General features: G+C 47.1%; 2 protein-coding genes across 4 annotated transcripts in view; one reads left to right on the forward strand and one right to left on the reverse strand.

Moving 5' to 3' along the window:
- The window catches only part of KCNQ5 (potassium voltage-gated channel subfamily Q member 5), a 624,758-nt gene extending 619,227 nt beyond the window's left edge, over nucleotides 1-5,531 (forward strand). For all 3 annotated transcript variants that reach the window (XM_027550934.1, XM_027550933.1, XM_027550935.1), the window contains one exon: nucleotides 1,325-5,531. In XM_027550934.1, the coding sequence (XP_027406735.1) occupies nucleotides 1,325-2,233 (909 nt within the window). In that variant the 3' untranslated portion in view covers nucleotides 2,234-5,531. The remainder of the gene's footprint in view (nucleotides 1-1,324) is intronic.
- Nucleotides 5,532-10,452: 4,921 nt separating this feature from the next.
- Nucleotides 10,453-11,227, reverse strand: KHDC1L (KH domain containing 1 like). The gene is given in 4 exon segments (XM_027552189.1): nucleotides 10,453-10,527; nucleotides 10,530-10,555; nucleotides 10,830-11,091; nucleotides 11,138-11,227. Coding segments are annotated over 4 exon segments (453 nt in total).
- Between the last annotated feature and the right edge of the window lie 10,522 nt (nucleotides 11,228-21,749).

The following is a 21,749-nucleotide window of genomic DNA, read 5'->3' on the forward strand; positions in this document are numbered from 1 at the left end:
ACAGTGAGGCAGGGCCCCCTTCTCTCCACATCCTCTCCAGCATTGTTATCTCTTGTATTTTTGATGATAGCCATTCTAATAGGAGTGAAGTAGCCAGAATATTTTTTAATCAAAATTGATTATAAGCAATTGGATGTATTTTAGTGATTGATTTTAAAAGGAATAAAATCAAGAAAGAGCAAATAAATTTTCTTCATGCATAGACCATGTTCTCCAAAACACATGAATTTCTGCATAAGGAATAGAAAATTTCCTCTCATCAATTAATACTTGAACTTCAAACAACTATGGATTTCAACAGTAGAATAATAAAATCTATTTTTAGATTTAATTTATTGTTTTATTAATTTATTTATTAATTTATTTTTATAAATTTATAAATAAATTATAAATTAATTTATAATTTATTTATTTATTAAATAATTTATTGATTAAATTTAAAATTTTAATTTGATTTGATTTATTATTTTATTAATGCATTAATTAATTTATAATTTATTTATTGATTTATTTTTATAAATTATAAATTAATTTATAATTAACTAATTAATTAAATTTAAAAATCTAAATTTGTGTTTTGGTTATTTTCATTGTCTCTCTCTTGGGTCATTCTTAAAAACAAACAAACCACACATTATAACTGTGGTGACGCACTGAATATTTGTTGACCCTGAAAGTGAGTATCTTCTCATACAAAGACAATATTTAGAAGTCAAAATGCTCCCCTGATTTAATTATAAATATGCCAAGCATTTGATACCTATATTTTAAAATCTAGAATTGCCTAGATTGATCAGGGTTGGGGGGGGATTGTATTGTGTTTTTTGGTTTTGTTTTTGCGGGGTGGAGGTGGGTGGATCTTAGCTCCCAGACCAGAGATCCAACCTGTGCCCCCTGCAGTGGAAGCGCAGAGTCCTAACCACTGGACCGCTAGGGGAGCCCCCGTATCTAGGTCTTAGTTTCTTACAGAATTAGCTTCCTGTTGCACAGTAGAGTACGGGAATGTCCTCATGGAAGAGGCCGAGGAAGGGTAACCTGATGGGCAGGGGAATCTGGAAATTGCCTTTCTAAAGGGGCTTATACGGTCTTTGAAAACATCACGTTTAAAGAATGGGGAGGAGAAGGGTGCCGGTGGAGACGAGGCAAAGGCCAGAGCATCCGCCCCCAAGACCTCCCTTCCCACCGCCGCGGCTGGACCGTGCGTCCCAAGCGGGTCCTGAGTCAAGGCCGCGAAATGCCGAGCACTCGGGACCTGCCGAGTGGTTGCAGCCTAACTTCATTCCTTAAACTCTTGTGAACAGATGCACGTTTTCCGCTCTTTCAGGTCCAGTCCATCGAGGCCAAGCTTGACTGCCTGCTGGATATCTACCAGCAGGTGCTGCGAAAAGGCTCTGCTCCGGCCCTCGCGCTGGCCCCCTTCCCGAGCCCGCCCTTCGAATGTGAACAGACGTCGGACTACCAGAGCCCGGGCGACGGCCGGGACCTATCGGGCCCGGCGCCGGGCGGCGGCCTCCCGCGCTCGGCCAGCGCGGGCCTGGCGCGGGGCCTGCAGCTCATCCTGGCGCCGAGCGAACTGGGCGCCCAGGCGCTCTACGCGTTCAGCCCCGCGCCGACGCCGGCGCCCGGGAGCCCGGGAGACGGCCCGGCGGCCCCGCGCGGCCTGGCGCCCCCGGCGGCGGCGAGTGCCGCCCGGCCGGCGGCCCCCGCCACCCTACAGATCCCTGCAGCGCTGCCGGTGCTCGGGCAGCTGCCCCACGGCCCCGCCGGCGCCCCGGAAGCTCTCCCCGAGCTCAGCGCCCGCCTGGCGCCCGCCAAGGACCGCCTCCCGGCCAGGGAGCGCACCCTGCGCCAGAGCCTGGACCTGGGCGGGGCGGCCCTGCTGTCGGTCCGGCCCGCGGTGCCCCAGGACCCGGGCCGCTCGGTGTCGGCGCAGAACCTGGCCCGGTCCACCGAGGACCTGGACGTGCAGCTGTCGGGGAGCGAGTCCAGCGGCTCCAGGGGCAGCCAAGAGTTTTACCCCAAGTGGCGGGAATCCAAGCTGTTTATCAGTGATGAAGAGGCGGCGGGTCCAGAGGACACCGGGACGGACGCCTTGGACGCGGTGCCGCCGGCCCGGGAGCCCGCCCCGGCGCCGGACTCTCTCAGGACTGGACGGTCGCGATCATCTCAGAGCTCGTGTCCGGCGGCGGGGGGCGCTGACGCCCTGGGCCGGCCACACGTGAGGCTGAAATGAGGCCTCCGATTGCCCCCCACCCCGGGGCCCGGCCGCCCCTTAGCCATACACATCGCTGCATGAACTCTCTGGAAAGCCCTTCTCAAAGGTTGAACCCACAAAAATCAGGAAGAACATGAAAGGCAGTTCCTAAGCCCGTTATCTTTCAATTGCATGAAAATGCATGTTTAGGGGATGCTGAACTTCAGGGTACGACATTGCCCCTCACTCAGTAAGGTACCTTGAGTTAAGAATCCCGAGACACCGACCCTGCTCATGCTGCGGGGGTGGGTGTGAAACGTCAAGGTCAGGTCCATTAGAAGACTGAACTCTGTGTTTTGAAATGATGGCTGTTGACGCCTTCAAATGTCAGGCATTTCTGCTGGTGATAAAACGCAGAATTCATTTTCAAAATTTGGCCATAATGTACACGTGACACAGTGACCGTCATCAACAGCTGCTAACAAGTTACCCGTAACACAGAATCGGGGTATCAGACATGGCTGCCTGTTCAAGATGTAGATGCCAACCTGTCCTACCCAGCCATTTTATCATTAATGTAATTTGAATGTCAATTTGTGTGCTTTTGGTGACTTAACGCTGTGGCCAGCAATTTTGCACATCATTTTCATGTTTGTTTGTTTTGTTTTTTTATGACGAGAATGTTCTTCAGTTAGAAAACGTGCAAATAATGAAATTCAGGGCCAGTGGGGCAAATAGGCTGACTCTTTGACACCTTCGACTTCATGGAAACAAATTCCCTGACGGCTCTATCAGCTGCTACGCAAGCAACTGAGTCCCAAAGAGTGGATGGCACACGGGGGTGGGCTCACCCCTGTGCAGTGGCCCTGCCCAGGCCTGCAAGCTGCCTACAGATGGCCTGTGAGGGGCTCTTCCCACGAGGCTGAAAGCCAGGCAGGCTCTCGGGGAGGAGACATGAGACAGAGATGGAAATGGCTCAGAAAGAATCCTAACACCGGGAAATCAGTGATGCTCAAGAAAACGACCTTCCCCTCCAGGGTGATGAGAGGGAGGGAAGCAAACCAAAAGAAAAGAACTTGATTTTTTAAAAAAACAAATACTGTTAGGGAACTCAACTACCTAAACACCCCTTATTCTTATATATGAGCAGAGAGTTTTGCAAGGTATTTATTTTTTAATATGCCCTGAATGTGTTTTGCTATTATGTCATACATTTTGCATATGAAAGGCTAAAACTAAACCTCCTTTACTTTTTATACTGTCGTGGACATTTTCTATTCTCCCCAAGAATGTTGCCCACCCCTACTCTGAAAAATGATTGACTCAGTTTCCTGGTACAAGCTCAAATAATCAGAAGCCAGGTAACCCTGGCAGGGTCTGCAAATCAAAACACAGCATGATGGCCAAAAAGACCAAGGGAAACAAATTAAGAAATATCTCTACCAGAAAGCAAGCCAAGGTGACCACTTGTTAGCAGCCAGAATGGCAACCCCAGACCATCAGAATTTCAGGGCCAGGGGAAGTTAGAGAGCAGGTGGATTAAACTCCAGCCACAGGAAGACTTAAAAAGAGTTTTCTCCTTGGCTGATATTGCTGCCTCCAGGATAACTTTTCCAGCAGCCAGGGGATGGATCAGGGCTGTCAACAGCTGCCCAAAGGCAGGACAAGGCCCTGACACCTGCCGAGTCCCTCCCAAACTCTCTTCCCCAACCTGCTTTCTCCACCCCAGATCCCCTTTCTCGTCCACAGGCTGTGGGCTCCCTGCCTCCCTTCACCAGCCTCCCTCCCCCAAGTAAGCAACTTCTCCACTCCACCTCCAATACACATCTCAACCCTTGTCCTTTTTTGATAAGCACTGAAATTTGGAAGGATTCCTCCTCTCATCCCACCTAGATCCTCGCACACACCCCTGGCATGCATCCTTCAGGGTCCACTTGGCTGCCAGAGACACTTAGAAAAGAGCACATCCATTTTACACTCCGGTTTGAAAGATGTTCTCAAACTCTTTAAGCCACTGTTTTTATTTCAAAACATAAAATTTTAGTCAGTTATTAAATGCAGCATTTCATCTACCCATGTCTCCAAATTTGTGATACATCTTCCCAAGGAGGTTGTACACGAGAACACAGACACACACACACACACACACACCACCCCACCATGCCAGCAGGCCATCTCCAGGTATCACTTGAAGAAGAGGAAGGAACTTTCAGGTAGCACTGAGTCTCAGACACGCTCTGTCCGGGTCAAAGCCCACTGGCAGCAGGAACTCTGAATGTACTGAGGACCCCACCTTAGGCCCCGTTAGGCCTCAGACACAGCCCAGTCCATCTGGCATCACTGAAGATGCAAGATTCAGAAACAAACCCAAACCCATCACCGAGGGTTCATCACAGCCCAACATGGTAAACCATGCTGGGAGAAGCTTTCACACGCCCAAGCCATGACCATTTTGTGTCTGTCTTACTCCAGCACAAAACTTCTTGGATGTCGAAAGCCTGTTGTATTGTGTGAAGCTATAGGGCTGTGTCTGCTGTGTTCCTGTCAGCGGAGCTGAGAGGGGTCTCTCCCTAACACTTAGCAAAGCCCCTTCCGTCAGCCCCAGTGTCTCGAAGCACAATTAGCTGAGTGCTGATCGGCCTCTGGCTTTCTCAGGCCTCGACCGTCTGCCGCCTCCGGTACATAGGGTTGAGCAAGCTAGCGCTTTATGGCAAACATCCCTTCTACGAGGTTCACTAAAAAAATTTTGCTCCGTCTGATCTAAATGTTTGCATTTTGTTCAACTAAATTAACATCTATAGATAGCAAGTTTTGTTTAAAGTAAAAGACACTCGATTGAGTTTTTCAGTCTTTTCTCTCTTGTTCTAAGGTGCCTTTCTCACCTCCCCTTGACTCAGTGATTCTGAAAATTCTTAACTTGCCAGAAAACAAGTCTCACAGAGAGGAGGGAATCAGGCACAAGGTGACTCGTTCTCATACCTGTGTGCAAAGCAAAACTATAAGGAATGATGAAACTGAGCAACTAAATGAATAGGTCACTTCATCCAGATTGAGAAAATACAATAAATGTTAACTTATCTCCCCAGAAGCTGATATTTTTTGCCTTAAAATGACATGGTTGTGTTTTTGTAAGAGAAACTTAATTTAATTATGTACATTTAAGTGAGCAGTTCTGGAAGTCACGTATGACAATGCAGTTGTCTGTTTCCTGAACACAAATGAATCAGGAATATCGTATCCATTTCAAGCTACCATTCAAATGTAATTTCCTTTGCTCTCTTTTACTGGGATTATTTGTTTTAAAGTAAAACATTAAAAAGATGTCTATAAACAGTTAGTGTGACTACTTTCATCTGGTACCAACTGGTTGGTTCTGAACTGATTGGGTCCCAGTAGATCAAGCAGATTTGGAGTTGAAATTAAAAATTATCTTTTTGCAGAATTCATGCTTCCAATGCAGGGGGTACAGTTTCAATCTCTGGTCAGGGAACTAAGATTCTCCATGCCTCATGGTACAGCAGAAAAAAAAAATTATCTTTTTGCAATGTTGATGAAGAAATCATTGATACTCTGGGATGGGAAAGGTTTGCAAATGTTGTTGAGGGTATCATAAGAAAAACTAATTTGATATCATACTAAATATTTATTTTTGTATATTTTTATACATTTTTATTTGATACATCAAAGCAAATGCCAGCATATGTGAGCCCTGTGTTAACTATAATAAAAGGGTTTGCTAAACAAGTGATAAGAAGTGGGAACCAGCACACGCCCAAATGCTGGAGCCCCAGCTGCTCAGAATGGCCATTAACACCTATCCAGTGCTCCCCAGTGAGGGAGTGGAAAAGTGTTAGTCACTCAGTCGTGTCCAACTCTTTGAAAACCCACAGACTGTAGCCCGGCAGGCTTCTTTGTCCATGGAATTCTCCAGGTGAGAATACTGGAGTGAGTAGGTAGCCATTCCCTTCTCCAGGGATCTTCCTGACCCAGGGATCGAACCTGGGTCTCCTGCATTGCAGGCAGAGTCTTTACCATCTGAGCCACCAGGGAAGCTGAGAAGATGGGGGTGGGAGGGGGACTCCCAAAAGGGATCTTACCCTTCTGCCCTAAAAAAAAAAAAAAAAAAACCTCTTGTTTCACTGGCAGTTTTGCACTGTGTCCATGATGAATTCCAGTGGAATTATTTGATTTGAAAGGAGGCTCAGAATGTTGGGGGCTTCCTTGGTGGCTCAAATGGTAAAGAATCAGCCTGCAATGCGAGAGACCTAGGTTCAGGTTCGATACCTGGGTGGGGAAGATCCCCTGGAGAAGGAAACGGCAACTCATTCCGGTATTCTTGCCTGGATAATTCCATGGACAAAGGAGCCTGGCAGGCTAGAGTTCATGGGGTCGCAGACAGTCGGACACAACTCAGCGACTGACGCTTTCACTTTTCAGAATGTTGGAACTCTGGATCACAAAGCAAGGAGGCCCTAAGAAAGATGCTTTAAATGGAGGGAGGTGAGGGAAGGGGTGTCACCTGAGGGGCCTCCCCTCCGCCACAGCTCCAAGGGGCTCAGGCAGGTCCCTGCCTATTCTGTCACTTTTGGGAGGTGACACTTACTAGTGAAACTAACAAGTAAACACGGAATGTGCTTGCTTGACCAACTCAAAAATGTAAACAGCTTCCACACACTTTCTCACCTATTTTAAAGCATCTCTCACCCCAGCTTAAAAGCAAAATATACATACAATTACTCTGCCCTCATCACAAGTAGGTTCCCAGACCTTGAAGTGGTTACTTTCATCATTCTGGTTTCAACCACTTCAACTGCTTCTTTAATTTTTTTTTTTAATTTTTAATTAATTAAAATAATACTTCACCCTCTGGTTTACCTAACTCCAAGTTACTGACGTTTTCACTACATTTCAAAGCAAATTATAGGTGCATGCACTGCTCTGGAAGTCAAATAAATAAATAGATAACTCAAAGGCACGCTGGTGTGACATATATCTTTGCCAGCCTCCACCACTCACTTCATTCCTATCACGGTTTTGTCGCCTAGTTCAAGTCCAGTGTGCTCTGGGGTAGGTAAGTCTCGGGGTCCAAGGTTGCCATGCATGGTCACCTACTTCCTCCACTTCTCACCTACTAGCTTTTTCCTTTTTTAGTGATGTTCATCTCTGTCCATCACTTGCTTCTTCTTTCCTCTCCTTTGCCTTCCTGAGTGTGACTGCCTTCCTGCCCTGCCAACCCCTGCCCACTCCATGACCCCCAAAACTAGGTGTTCACACCTTCCCCTGGTGCAGCTCCTAAGTGAGCGGTGACAACCTCACACCAAATGCAGCCCAGGTCAACAGACGCTCTTGAGCACCGGAAAGTCCTCACCAAAGCCCTTGGGCCACGATCCAGCACCACCCCACTTTTCAGGACTTGGGGTGGGGAGGCCTCTGCCTTTTCAGATGGAAACTCGTGCCCAGTGAAGACTAGCTCTCTTGCTCTGGATCCCAACCCCCTCTTTCCTTACATCTGTGGCATCTCCCTCTCTGTTTTTTCCCCTGTAAACAGAAAGGAGCCTTTCCCGAGACCAGCAAAGTCAAGACCTCACCTTCCTCTTTATCTCCACATCTCACCTTCCCTTTAGAACCAACAATCGATAAATTGTAGAAGGTAATTCCATTTCCCCAGCATCTGTCCCCCAGCCAGCAGGACAGTCAAACCACGTCTGCCCAGCCCTCAGACAGCCAGCTCTGCCCTGGTCAGTATGACTTCTTTTTTTTTTTTCATTTTAAACAAGAAGTTTATTTAAACAACAAGACGCTTGACTTGAAGGGAAAACTATCTAGGATTCATTTTTTTTTTTTAGCATGACTTCTTAGAAGCACTTCCCTCTTGGCTTTTCTGGGGCGATCAGCTATGCAAACACTCTTCCTTCCTCTTAAAACTGCTCCCAAGTTTGTCTCTGATCCAGTGGGTCAATCAGCCCAAGTCACTGGCCCAAGCTCCTTGTTCTCTTTGCTCCATGGTCAGGGTTCCCAGATCCCATCACCAGCCTCTCCCTTCTCTGCCCCCGACTCCTCCCCAGGTGGTCCCATCCGTGACCTCCGCTCTTAACGCAGGGACCCCTCCCAACCATGGATCGCCTGCCCTGAACATTAGTTCCAAATGCCTCACTTGGGCCCAGAGTCCCTGCAACGCCCCAGACAAACTTCTTGAGGGGGGAAGGGCATCTCAAAATATTCCCCAAGGTCCTCCCACCAGGCCCCGCAGGCCAAGGTGCTCGAGAACCCTGAATGGATGAGAATGTCCTGGTCTCTTTGCTTTCAGGCGCTTCCAACCCCTATCTCAGAGGCCTTTCTCTCAAGAAGGGTGTGACCCTCATGCTTCACTCACCCTGTGTCACAGATTTGGTCTGTCACTTCTCACAAAGGTCTCTGGGCTTTTCCAAAGGAGAATCAAGAAGAAATTAATGAATGCCAAGTAGTGAGTAACCATGTTTCTGCAGAACCGGGAGCAGCAGCCCCTCTCTTGTCCCCTCCCCCAGGCCTCAGCATCCTTCCCCTCTGTCCCTCCCGCCTTCCCCAGCACGTGGGCTCAGATCCTATAGGTGGTACCCAGACCTAGGCTTGGCCCTTTCACCAGGAGGCCCGACTGCTCACACGTCCCTGTGAGTTCCAAGGAGAAAAAAGGGTTTCATCTCCCTTCCCCAGCCCCTGAACTGCATAAAAATCACATTCCTGATTCCCGCTTATCTTTATATCCTACCAATGCCAAGCGCATAGCCAGAACTGGCCTCCAGTCTTGGGATTCCAGACTTTAAATAGCAACTCATGTACACACAACTGTAAACAAAATAAAAAACGACATACTGTGTAGCATAGGGAACTCTGTTCAATATGCTATAATAACCTACTGTGAAAAACAGTCTATATACATATATACGTCATATATTATATAAATGGAGTCACATTGCTGCACACTTGCAAACTAACATAACATTGTAAATTAAGAAAACACTAAATTAAAAAAAAAAGTTTAAAAACCTAGCAACTCATGGTTAGTGACTGCCCAGTGTTGTACCAACAAATGCTTCAGAGGTGTAACCTAATTTAACCCTCACCACCCGACCACAGGCAACCTGTCAGGATGGATTTGGCTGCAGGTTTGAGAAAACCCGAGGACATCCCATTATCTACCATAACTGAAGGTCAGAGGTGGGTAGTTCCACGCAGAGTACAATTTGCTCTGTGACATCATTAAGGTTCCCATCCAGCCTGCTGACTCCTGGTCAAGAGGAAAGTACCGGTGGTTCTTCTCATTGTCCACAAGGTGGCAGCACACAGCACCCGGATCACATCTAAGGGGGAGGGCACCCACTGGGATATATAAGCCCTTGGCTGACGGCTGGTTAGACTAAGGCAGCCCACCCCCACCCCCACCCCCGTTCTCATTCCTGAACCTGGCAGCAGTCACATATCTGCCATCATTGGCATAAACCACTCAAAACTCACTCTTTGGAGTTCTGTCACAGTCCAGATGGGTGGTCAAGATACAAATGTGGATTTGGCATCTTGGAAAGTTCTAGAACAGAAACTTAGGAAACCCTGCTAGGCAACTTATTCATGCCTTGAGGGACTTCGGGCTCTTTTGCTCTGAGAAACAGCCCTTCAGCCTCACCACCAACGGCTGGGCATCGGGAACAGCGCCTGATCGCCCACCTCCCAGGCTACTGGGGTGGACCACCTTCTGCCTGTCTTCACTGCCACGTCTCTCCCCTCCTGTGTCTACCTGACAGGGTCCTTCCAGAAAAGGACCTTCTTTAGAAGGCCCTGTTTTCATCCTTCCCCCCCACCCCCCAGACCAACCCGGGGAGCAGTTTCCTCTCCTGCTCCCTTTTCCTCCCCTGGGCCGCACGCCCGGAGACCCCTGCCTTCTGGACAGACTCACCCAGAGGCCCTCCTGCGCCAAACCCGTTCACCCACAGGGAGCGCACTCCAGAGGCCTGGCACGTGGGGCCACTCGTTTCACTGGATCTTTGCTGGCGGACTGCACCTCTCTCTCACACCCGAGCCTCCATGCGTCTCCAAAATGTGCCGAGAAGGCCTCCGAGGGCCAAAGATGAACCACGGACGCCACCTCGGGTCCTGCCTGTCGGGTCTTTCTTCAGATGCCTCCTCGCCTCTCGACTGCCCAGCAGAGATCAAGACCGTTTGATGGACAGAATGAACTCTGAAGGGGTCTGAAACCAAACGTTCAGTAACAGCAGGCCTGGGAGGGCCTAAGGGAGATGGAGCCCCCTCCCCGGTGGGACGGCATGAGCTGCGGCCAGGTCGCGGGTGGTCAGCGGCTGGCTCCCCGGACCAGCTGCAGCAGCTCGAGGCCTGCAGGGAGAGCACGGGGCGAGACCGGACTCTCCCGGCTGGCCAGGGCCCCGAGGGGACCTTGAGGGTGTCACCGGCCCGGGGCCTCCGCCCCTCCCTGTCCGCATCTCCTGGGCTTTTCCACCCCTCCCCGACGGCACCCCCTTCCCCAGAACTTGGGGTGGGGGGGGGGGGGGGCAGAGGGAAAGGGGACACCCGGACAGCCAGCAACGCAGGCGACCCTCGACAAACCCGAGATACAGACTCCACCCCTGAGTTCCCCGAGGTCACCTACCTCGGCCCCAGCTTTTGGGGTCCCGGCTGCTGACTCTCCAGACCATGAGGAACAGCCACTGCCGCGACTCCAGCGAAGCCACGAGGAGGACGCGCGTCAGGCCAGTGGCTGCGAAGCCCCTTTCCCGCTGGATGAAGGTCTGGCTGTGCGCCCCGAGGCGGAGCAGGTCAGCGTCCAGGTGGCCTGGAGGAGGGGGCGTGAGGCTCACAGCGAAGAGGGAGGAGGGGCAGGGGAATGAGCTGCGGGAGGGCCCTGGGATATACTGGGGGAAAGAAGAGGAAGGGGCAGGGCAGGGACCCCTCTCCCACGATCAGCTCTTCCTGGTCCCTTTCGATGTAAAATTCCAAAGGGAAGGCGAAGTGCTCTGGCACAGTCCACCACCGCGACTTGAGCTCCATGTGCTACTCTCCCCGCTGGCTCTGAAGCGGGAAATCCAGGAACTTATCCTAGCACGACTTAGAGGAATCAGGAAAAACCCAGGGATGCACTAAATATTGTCAGTGAACAACCCACCCTACAGAGGGGTGGGCCTCGCCCACAGTTCCTCTCAAGAAAACCCTTCCCAACTGGCGTGCTCTTTCCAGTCCCTTCACCCTAATTGAATTATCTGATCTGTGTTTACCTCTCTGATGCCCAGGAATTCAACAGTATCTTCATTCTAATCTGAAAGATCTTGGAACAGATATGCTGGTGTGAACCAGGGCAGGGTTGAGGGGTAGAAGGTTCTGAAGCAGAAGTTTCCAAGTGGCCTCCCTGGTTTTGGACAGGCACTGTGTTTGACTGTTTGCTGTGTCAAAATGCCATGGACTAGGAGCTCATAAACAGCAAGCATGTCTTTTTCACACTCCTGGAGGCTGGGAGTCCAAGATCAAGGCATCAGCAGATTTGGGGTCTGGTGAGATCTCCCTTTTCATACTGATCTCTGTTCGTTTCCACGGCAAATCATTCAGTGTCACAGTAATCCAAGTCTATGCCCCAACCAGTAATGCTGAAGAAGTTGAAGTTGAATGGTTCTATGAAGACCTACAAGACCCTCTAGAATTAATTCCCAAAAATAAAGATGTCCTTTTCATTATAGGGAACTGAAATGCAAAAGTAGGAAGTAAGGAGATACCTAGGGTGACAGGCAAATTTGGCCTTGGAATACAGAATGAAGCCGGACAAAGGCTAACAGAGTTTTGCCAAGAGAACACACTGGTCATAGCAAACACCCTCTCCCAACAACACAAGAGAAGACTCCACATGAACATCACCAGGTGGTCAATACTGAAATCAGATTGATTATATTCTTTCCAGCCAAAGATGGAGAAGCTCTATATAATCAGCAAAAACAAGACCAGGAGCTAACTGTGGCTCAGATCATGGACTCCTTATTGCCAAATTCAGACTTAAATTGAAGAAAGTAGGGAAAACCACTGGTATGACCTAAATCAAATCCCTTAGAATTATACAGTTCAGTTCAGTTGTTCAGTCATGTCCAACTCTTTGCGACCCCATGAATTGCAGCATGCCAGGCCTCCCTGTCCATCACCAACTCCCAGAGTTTACTCAGACTTATGTCTATCGAGTCGGTGAAGCCATCCAGCCATCTCATCCTCGGTCGTCCCTTTCTCCTCCTGCCCCCAATCCCTCCCACCATCAAAGTCTTTTCCAGTGAGTCAACTCTTCCCACGAGGTGGCCAAAGTATTGGAGTTTCAGCTTTAGCATCAGTCCTTCCAATGAACACCCAGGACTGATCTCCTTCATAATGGACTGGTTGAACCTCCTTGCAGTCCAAGGGACTCTCAAGAGTCTTCTCCAACACCACAGTTCAAAAGCATCAATTATTCTGTGCTCAGCTTTCTTCACAGTCCAACTCACATCCCTACATGACCACCGGAAAAACCATAGCCTTGACTAGATGAACCTTTGTTGGCAAAGTAATGTCTCTGCTTTTCCATATGCTATCTAGGTTGGTCATAACTTTCCTTCCAAGGAGTAAGCATCTTTTAATTTCATGGCTGCAATCACCATCTGCAGTGATTTTGAGGCCCCCAAAAATAAAGTCTGACACTGTTCTCACTGTTTCCCCATCTATTTGCCATGAAGTGGTGAGACCAGATGCCATGATCTTAGTTTTCTGAATGTTGAGCTTTAAGACAACTTTTTCACTCTCCTCTTTCATTTTCATCAAGAGGCTTTTTAATTCCTCTTCACTTTCTTTGCCATAAGGGTGGTGTCATCTGCATATCTGAAGTTATTGATATTTCTCCCGGCAATCTTGATTCCAGCTTGTGCTTCTTCCAGCCCAGCATTTCTCATGATGTACTCTGCATATAAGTTAAATAAGCAGGGTGACAATATACAGCCTTGACGTACTCTTTTTCCTATTTGGAACCAGTCTGTTGTTCCATGTCCGGTTCTAACTGTTGCTTCCTGACCTGCATATAGGTTTCTCAAGAGGCAGGTCAGGTGGTCTGGTATTCCCATCTCTTGAACAATTTTCCACAGTTGATTGTGATCCACACAGTCAAAGGCTTTGGCATAGTCAATAAATCAGAAATAGATGTTTTTCTGGAACTCTCTTGCTTTTTCGATGATCCAGCAGATGTTGGAAATTTGGTCTCTGGTTCCTCTGCCTTTTCTAAAACAAGCTTGAACATCTGTAAGTTCATGGTTCACGTACTGCTGAAGCCTGGCTTGGAGTGTGACAATAGATTTAAGGGATTAGATCTGATAGAGTGCCTGAAGAACTAGGGACAGAGGTTCATGACATTGTATGGGAGGCAGGGATCAAGATCATCCCCAAGAAAAAGAAATGCAAAAAGGCAAAATGGCTGTCTGAGGAGGCCTTACAAATAGCTGAGAAAAGAAGAAAAGGAAAGATATACCCATTTTAATGCAGAGCTCCAAAGAATAGCAAGGGATGATAAGAAATCCTTCCTCAGTGATCAACACAAAGAAATAGAGGAAAACAATAGAATGGAGAAGACTAGAGATCTCTTCAAGAAAATTAGAGATACCAAGGGAACATTTCATGCAAAGATGGGCACAATAAAGGACAGAAATGGTATGGACCTAACATAAGCAGAAGATATTAAGAAGAGGTGGAAAGAATACACAGAAGAACTATACAAAAAAAGATCTTCATGACCCAGATAACCATGATGGTATGATCACCCACCTAGAGCCAGACATCCTAGAATGTGAAGTCAAGTGGGCCTTAGGAAGCATCACTACAAACAAAGCTAGTAGAGGTGATGGAATTGCAGTTGAGCTATTTCAAATCCTAAAGATGATGCTGTGAAAGTGCTACATTCAGTATACCAGCAAATTTGGAAAACTCAGCAGTGGCCACAGGACTGCAAAGGTCAGTTTTCATACCAATCCCAAAGAATGTTCAAATTACCAAACAATTGCTCTTATCTCACATGCCAGCAAAGTAATGTTCAAAATTCTCCAAGCCAGGCTTCAGCAGTACGTGAATCATGAATTTTCAGATGTTCAAGCTGGATTTAGAAAAGGCAGAGAAACCAGAGATCAAATTGCCAACATCTGTTGGATCATGGAAAAAGCAAGCGAGTTCCAGAAGAACATCTATTACAGTTTTGTGAACTATGCCAAAGCCTTTGACTGTGTGGATCACAACAAACTGTGGAAAATTCTTAGACAGAGGGAAATACCAGGGCTCCTAGAAATCTATATGCAGGTCAGGAAGCAACAGTTAGAACCGGACATGGAACAACAGACTGATTCCAAATTGGGAAAGGAGTACATCAAGGCTATATGTTGTCACCCTGCTTATTTACTTTATATGCAGAGTACATCATGTGAAATGCAAGGCTGGATGAATCACAAGCCAGAATCAAGATTGCCAGGAGAAATATCAATAACTTCAGATATGCAGATGACACCACCCTTCTGGTAGAAAGCCAAGAGAAACTAAAGAGCCTTTTGATGAAAGTGAAAGAGAAGAGTGAAAAAGCTGGCTAAAAACTTAACATTCAAAAAGCTAAGTTCATGGCATGCGGTCCCATGACTTCATGGCAAATAGATGCGGAAACAGTGGAAAGAGTGACAGACTACTCTCTTGGGCTCCAAAATTACTGCAGACGGTGACTGCAGTCATGAATTTAAAAGACATTTGCTCCTTGGAAGAAAAGCTATGACCAACCTAGACAGCATATTAAAAAGCAGAAACAGTACTTCACTGACAAAGGTCCATCTAGTCAAAGCTATGGTTTTTCCAGTAGTCATGTATGGATGTGAGAGCTGGACTATAAAGAACGCTGAGTGCAGAAGAACTGATGCTTTTGAACTGTGGTGTTGGAGAAGACTCTCGAGAGTCCCTTGGACTACAAGGAGATCCAACCAGTCCATCCTAAAGGAAATCAGTCGTGAATATTCATTGGAAGGATTGATGCTGAAGCTGAAGTTCCAATACTTAGGCCACCTGATGGGAAGAACTGACTCATTGGAAAAGACCCTGATGCTGGGATAGATTGAAGGCAGGAGGAGAAGGGGACGACAGAGGATGAGACGGTTGGATGGCATCACTGACTTGATCCACATGAGTTTGAGCAAGCTCTGGGAGTTGGTAAAGTACAGGGAAGCCTGGCATGCTGCAGTCGGTATGCGTAAGAGTTAGATACGACGGAGAAAATGAACTGACATGACATCTCCCTGGTTCATAGATGGCCTCTTTTTCACTTTGTCCTGATGTGGCTGAAGAGGCGAGCAAGCCCTTTGCAGTCTTTCAGAAGGACCTTCATATTTTCATCTGGAGGAACTCTCCCAAAGCCCCACCTCTAATACCATGGCCTTGCTGCTAAGTCGCTTCAGTCGTGTCCGACTCTGTGTGACCCCATAGACGGCAGCCCACCAGGCTTCCCCGTCCCTGGGATTCTCCAGGCAAGAACACTGGAGTGGGTTGCCATTTCCTTCTCCAATGCATGAAAGTGAAAAGTGAAAGTGAAGTTGCTCAGTCGTGTCCGACTCTAGCGACCCCAGGGACTGCAGCCCACCAGGCTCCTCCATCCATGGGATTTTCTAGGCAAGAGTACTGGAGTGGGGTGCCATTGCCTTCTCCGGCCTTAGAGGTTTGTAAATCAATGTGTGAGTTATAAGGTACACAAACCTCCAAACCATAGGGTCATGCCAGCCAATAAAGTAGGCTGTTTAGTCTCCTGCATTGAGAGAGAGGAACAAAGAACCTCTTTCTAGGGTGGGTGGGAGGGAGCCTATCATAAGATTCAGCTGTATGACTCTAAGAGTATTTGGATAAGCAGAGCCAGTTTTGTAAAAATGGGGCAATTTTTGGTTATCTTGACAATTTTTCAGAAGCAAGGAGATTGCTTGGTCTTGATTGCAGAATGTCATTTCTTTGTCTGGTTTCAAACCTAGTTACCAAGTATGTGGTCTTTCGACACCTCTTTCATCACAGTCACTGATTGGTCTTGACTGGTGAAACATTCTGCAGGAGATATTTATGTTTGGTAGGAAATGTTAGAGTTTGGTAGGAAATGTTAGAGTTTGGTAAGAAATGTTAGAGTTTATCTTCCAGCTTCCTGCTGCAACTCATGGGTCTGTTTTTTTTTTTTGTTTGTTTGTTTTTTTAATTTTCAGTCTCCTTTTTTGGATAAAGGACATTTATTGACAGGGTCTAGATTTGCAGTATCCCATCATCAGAATCCATTGACCTCTTGGTTATCTGGAGAACATGGTGTGTTTCTCTACTTTGGTTAGTCCCATGTGCCCTTGGCTGCAAGATAAGATGCTGAATTATTTTAAAAGATTATGACTGCACAGTAGCAGTTAGGATCAGACAGGATACAAGTTCTTACTAGAAATAAAGTAATTATCATTCCTACTAATAGGTTGCAAAAGAAAGAGTCTAGAGTTCGAAACCAGGCCATGAAATTAGGTCCCATTCCATCTGGATCTGTTCTAGAAAGCCAGGTCAGCTTTTATTTTGCATGTGTGTTAAGTCATTTCAGTCAAGTCCAACTTTTTGCAATCCTATGGACCATAGGCCACCAGGCTCCTCTGTCCGTGGAATTTCCCAGGCAGACTACTGGAGTGGGCTGCCATGCTCTCCTTGATCCAGCAATAGAACCCACATCTCTTACATCTCCTTCATTGATGTGTGGGTTCTTTACCACTAGAGCCACCTGGAAAACCCCATCTTTTATGTTAACCAATCATGAATTATTCTACCTGGCCAATAGTGAAGCAGGGTAGCAAACACTGTTGGAAGTAAAATGAACTTCTTAGCTGGCCAAGAAGTAAACAAAGACCGTGCCCTCATCCATAACCAGCATGAAACGAAGTTAAACTAATTTGTTGGACCTGAGCAGAGACCTGTGGCTTCTGATCAGAGACAAATTTTAGACCACCTTTTCTTGTTGGATTATTCCTACCGCTAGAATGGGAGCCCCCAGAGTAGAGATGAAGGGGGAGTTGGTTACCTGGCCAGGCTTCTTGCAAGCTCTGCTGAATAGTCCATTCTTCCCCCATTCTAGGTCTCTGAGCTTCTTTCTGAGAGAAGCAGTTTTCTGTAGGATTAGGTGTTTTAAAATTAGAAAGTCTCTAAAAGTTACTCTATATACACAAGATAGAATTTCAAAATACTCAGATGGAAGCATGTTGTCCACATAAAAAAAAAAAAGTACCTTAGGCAGTGACTGCAGAGAACAGGATAGAGAACAGTTTTAAGATTCCTTAAAAACTTATAGCTCAAGTCACCGTGTTATCTGGCAACCCCACTCTTGGGTATGGAGCCAGAAAAGACTGAGTGACTGAACTGAACTGAACTGATTGCACACTTGGCTTCCCAGGCGGCACCAGTAGTAAAGAATCCTCCTGCCAATGCTGGAGACATGAGACACAAATTATGTCCCTGGGTCAAGAAGATCCCCTGAAGGAGGAAAAGGCAACCCACTTAAGTATTCTTGCCTGGAGAATCCCATGTACACAGGAACCTGGTGGGCTGCAGTCCATGGGGTTGCAAAGAATCAAACATAACTGAGCATGCACACACAGAGGCATAGAGGCATTGCACACTTAATAGACTACAGTGTAGTGTAAACATAACTTTTCTATGCACTGGGAAACCAAAAAGGTTGTGTGACTTGCTTTATTGTGATATTCACTTTATTGCAGTGGTCTGTACCCAAATTCACAATATCCTGGAGGTGAGCCTGTAGATACAGGAAAGCATCATGCCGCCTTTCAGTTCACCTCTGTTTTTGTTGTTTATTTGTTCAGTCGTGTCCTACTCTTCACAATCCCGTGGACTGCAGCACACCAGGCTTCCCTGTCCTTCACTGTCTCCCAGGGTTTGCTCAAACTCATGTCCACTGAGTCTATAATGCCATCCAACTATCTCATCCTCTCTCACTCCTTTCTCTTCCCACCTTCAATCTTTCCCAGCATCAGGGTCTTTTCCAATCAGGGTTGGTTCTTCACATCAGGTGACCAAAGTATTAGGGCTTCAGCTTCAGTATCAATCCTTCCAATGAATATTCAGAGTTGATTTCCTTTTGCATTGACTGGTTTGCTCTCCTTGCAGTCCAAGGGACTCTCAAGAGTCTTCTCCAACACCACAGTTCAAAAGCATCAATTCTTTAGCACTCAGCGTTCTTTATGGTTCAAATCTCACATCCATACATGAGTACTGGAAAAGCCATATCTTTGACTATACAGACCTTTATCGGCAAAATGATGTCTCTGCTTTTTAATGAGCTGTCTAGGTTGGTCATAACTTTCCTTCCAAGCAGCAAGTGTTTTTTAATTTCATGGCTGCACTCACTGTCTCCGTGATTTTGGAACCCAAGAAAATAAAATCTGCCACTGTTTCCACTTTTTTCCCATCTATTTGCCATAAAGTGATAAGACTGGATGCCATGATCTTCGTTTTTTGAAGACTGAGTTTTAAGCTAGCTTTTTCACTCTCCTCTTTCATCAAGAGGCTCTTTAATTCCTCTTCTCTTTCTGCCATTAGGTGGTGACATCTGCATAACTGAGATTATTGATATTTCTCCCAGCAATCTTGATTCCAGCTTCTGCTTCGTCCAGCCCAGCATTTTGCATGATGCACTCTGCATATAAAGTAAATAAGCAGGGTGGCAATATATAGTTTTGACATACCTCTTTCCCAATTTTGAACCAGTCAGTTGTTCCATGTCTCGTTCTAACTGTTGCTTCTTGTCCTGCATACAGGTTTCTCAGAGACAGTAAGGAGGTCTGGAGTTACCATCTCTTTAAGAATTCTCCACAGTTTGTTGTGATCCACACAGTCACATGCCAACGGATGTTGGCAATTTGATCTCTGGTTCCTCTTGCCTTTTCTAAATCGAACTTGTACATATGGAAGATTTCGGTTCACGTACTGTTGAACCTAGCTTGAAGGATTTGGGGCATTATCTTGCTAGCATGTACAGTACAGTAGTTTGTACAGTAGTTTGAATGTTCTTTAGCACCGACGTTCTTTGGGATTGGCATGCAAACTGACCTTTTCCAGTCCTGAGGCCACTGCTGATTTTTCCAAATTTTCAGTTCACCTCCAGGGGGCACCAAAGTATACTTATAATAGAGCAAAAGGACAGGTGGGTGCTGATTTCAAAGGTGGGCCTTGTTTTATTGTCTTGAGTTGAAGTTACCTACTTCATGTCATCCTGAGGTTCGGGGTGAGACAAAATATGCCGTCATGACACTTTGATTACTTTTAATTAAAGTAATTTAAGAAATGTCTGAGGCAAGAGGGACACTTTTTAAACATTCTTTTTTATTTATTTACTTTCAGCTGAGAGAGGTCTTTATTACTGCCTATGGGCTGTATCTCTTTGTGGAGATTGGGGGCTACCCTCTCGCTGAGGTGCGTGGGTGCTCGTTATGGTGGCGTCTCTTGTTGCACAAGCTCTAGGTGCACAGGCTTCAGTAGTTCCTGCTCTCAGGCTCTAGGACGCAGGAAGAGGGTCATTTTGATCCCGCCTATCTCCCTAGAAGCAGGACATAAACTCCCCCGGGGAGAGGAGGGTTCCTTGCAGCCTGTGTATCAGAGGGTGGAGGTGGTGCCCTCAGACTGTCTGCTGGGAGAGCCATGGAGACCAAGGCCTGTCGGCCAGTCCTTCCTGCAGGTGGGATGGTTACCTCAGTGGTATCTGTTTGCTGGAATTGGCCCCCAGTATCCTCCTCTTGATAACCTGGGCTTTTATGGTAGGAGATGATACCCAGCCAGGGAGCAGTGGGGTCCACTGTACGTATCAGTGAAAAAAAATGCCACCTGCCGCATGAGTAAACAAAAGGTGTTGTCGTCAACCCAGCACATTACAGCCACCAGGACCACCCCAGTGGTGAGCCCTCGAGGGAACCTAGGGTGGAAACAGCTTGCCCACCGTCAAGCCCCCAGTGGGTGCAGCCACCCCAGTGGTCACCCTGAAGGGACTCAGGATGGTGCACAAGATCCTAGCCCTAGGTAGCCGGGATGTATATCAAAGGGATGAATTCAGTGGTCCCAGACTCTTGCATCTCTCCATTCCAAGAAACAAATGATAAATTCCTTAACTTGAGATGCCAGGTTTTTCTTTCACTAAGCAGCAATCTTTTGATGTTCCATCACTACCTGGTCTTTGTTTCAAGTCTCCTCCATATCCTGGTTCCTCCCGTCACTTCTTGAGAGCAGTATCTCAGAGTGACCAGAGATGCTATGTTTTGGGCTGTAGCTCTCAATTTTGTCCGCCGAATAAAACATCCCTCTCCACATTTATGTTGTACAATTTTTTTTTTCCAGTCCACATGAGACATGCAATGCAATGATGCAGGCATCCCCGGAGGAGCCCTTTGCAGGGCCATCCTATCCACTTCCTCCCCTCCCTTCCTCTCACCCCCACCCCACACTCAGTCTCTCTCTCCTTCTTTACCCCCTCCACGGTACTTTCCTGTTAAGCATTCACAAGGCTTCTTTCTCCTCTAAGAAAGAAAACTCTGAGGATTGCCTTTCCTCAGAGGAACAGGGTGAAGTAAAGAAAAGAGAGACCACACAGCGATCTAACTAGTCGGGGCCACCCCTCTGCTGTCAGATGGAAGGGCAAGTTCGACGGGACCACATCCTCACAAGAGGCTCCAGCTTCCAAGTACTTCATTGCTGCTGTTTTTAAGTGCCAACCTCCCACGGTTCCTGTTTCCATCTGTCCCGTGATGAGGATGTTTGCATAACGGTGTTAATGATGTGGTCCTGTCAGAAGCTTGGAAGGTTTCTTTAGACAAAGATAAGAATATAATCCCTGAGCTCCCCGCAGCGGTCAGAGCCCATGTCATTCTGAGGATCTCAGAGGGACAGTTGCCTACAGGTGCTGGCCACCCGCGGCGAGAAGCTGTCTGGAGCCAAGAAACCTCTGGGACTGCCGTCCACATGCAGCATCCTGAGGTGAGCTGCTCTCGCTTGCGCTGGGTGGGGATGCTTTCCACTCCATCTGGGCTGCTTCCTTCATGGGAGGTGAGCACTGGGTCTTCTCTCTTTCAAGATCCAGGCCAATCTGTTTGGAGGCCTCCATCTGGGAGCAGAAGTGGAATTTTAGACTGTGCCTCCTCTGATTTTCCTGTGTGCGTGACCATAGCTTTAGTTGTTGTTTGTATGCGGGTCATGTGACCATAGCTTTAGTTGTTGTTTGTATGCGGGTCATGTGACCATAGCTTTAGTTGTTGTTTGTATGCGGGTCATGTGACCATAGCTTTAGTTGTTTGTATGAGGGTCATGTGACCATAGCTTTAGTTGTTGTTTGTATGCGGGTCATGTGACCATAGCTTTAGTTGTTTGTATGCGGGTCATGTGACCATAGCTTTAGTTGTTTGTATGCGGGTCATGTGACCATAGCTTTAGTTGTTTGTATGAGGGTCATGTGACCATAGCTTTAGTTGTTTGTATGAGGGTCATTTCACCA

The sequence above is a fragment of the Bos indicus x Bos taurus genome, chromosome 9 (assembly GCF_003369695.1).
Source record: "Bos indicus x Bos taurus breed Angus x Brahman F1 hybrid chromosome 9, Bos_hybrid_MaternalHap_v2.0, whole genome shotgun sequence".
In the NCBI taxonomy this organism is placed as follows: domain Eukaryota; kingdom Metazoa; phylum Chordata; class Mammalia; order Artiodactyla; family Bovidae; genus Bos; species Bos indicus x Bos taurus.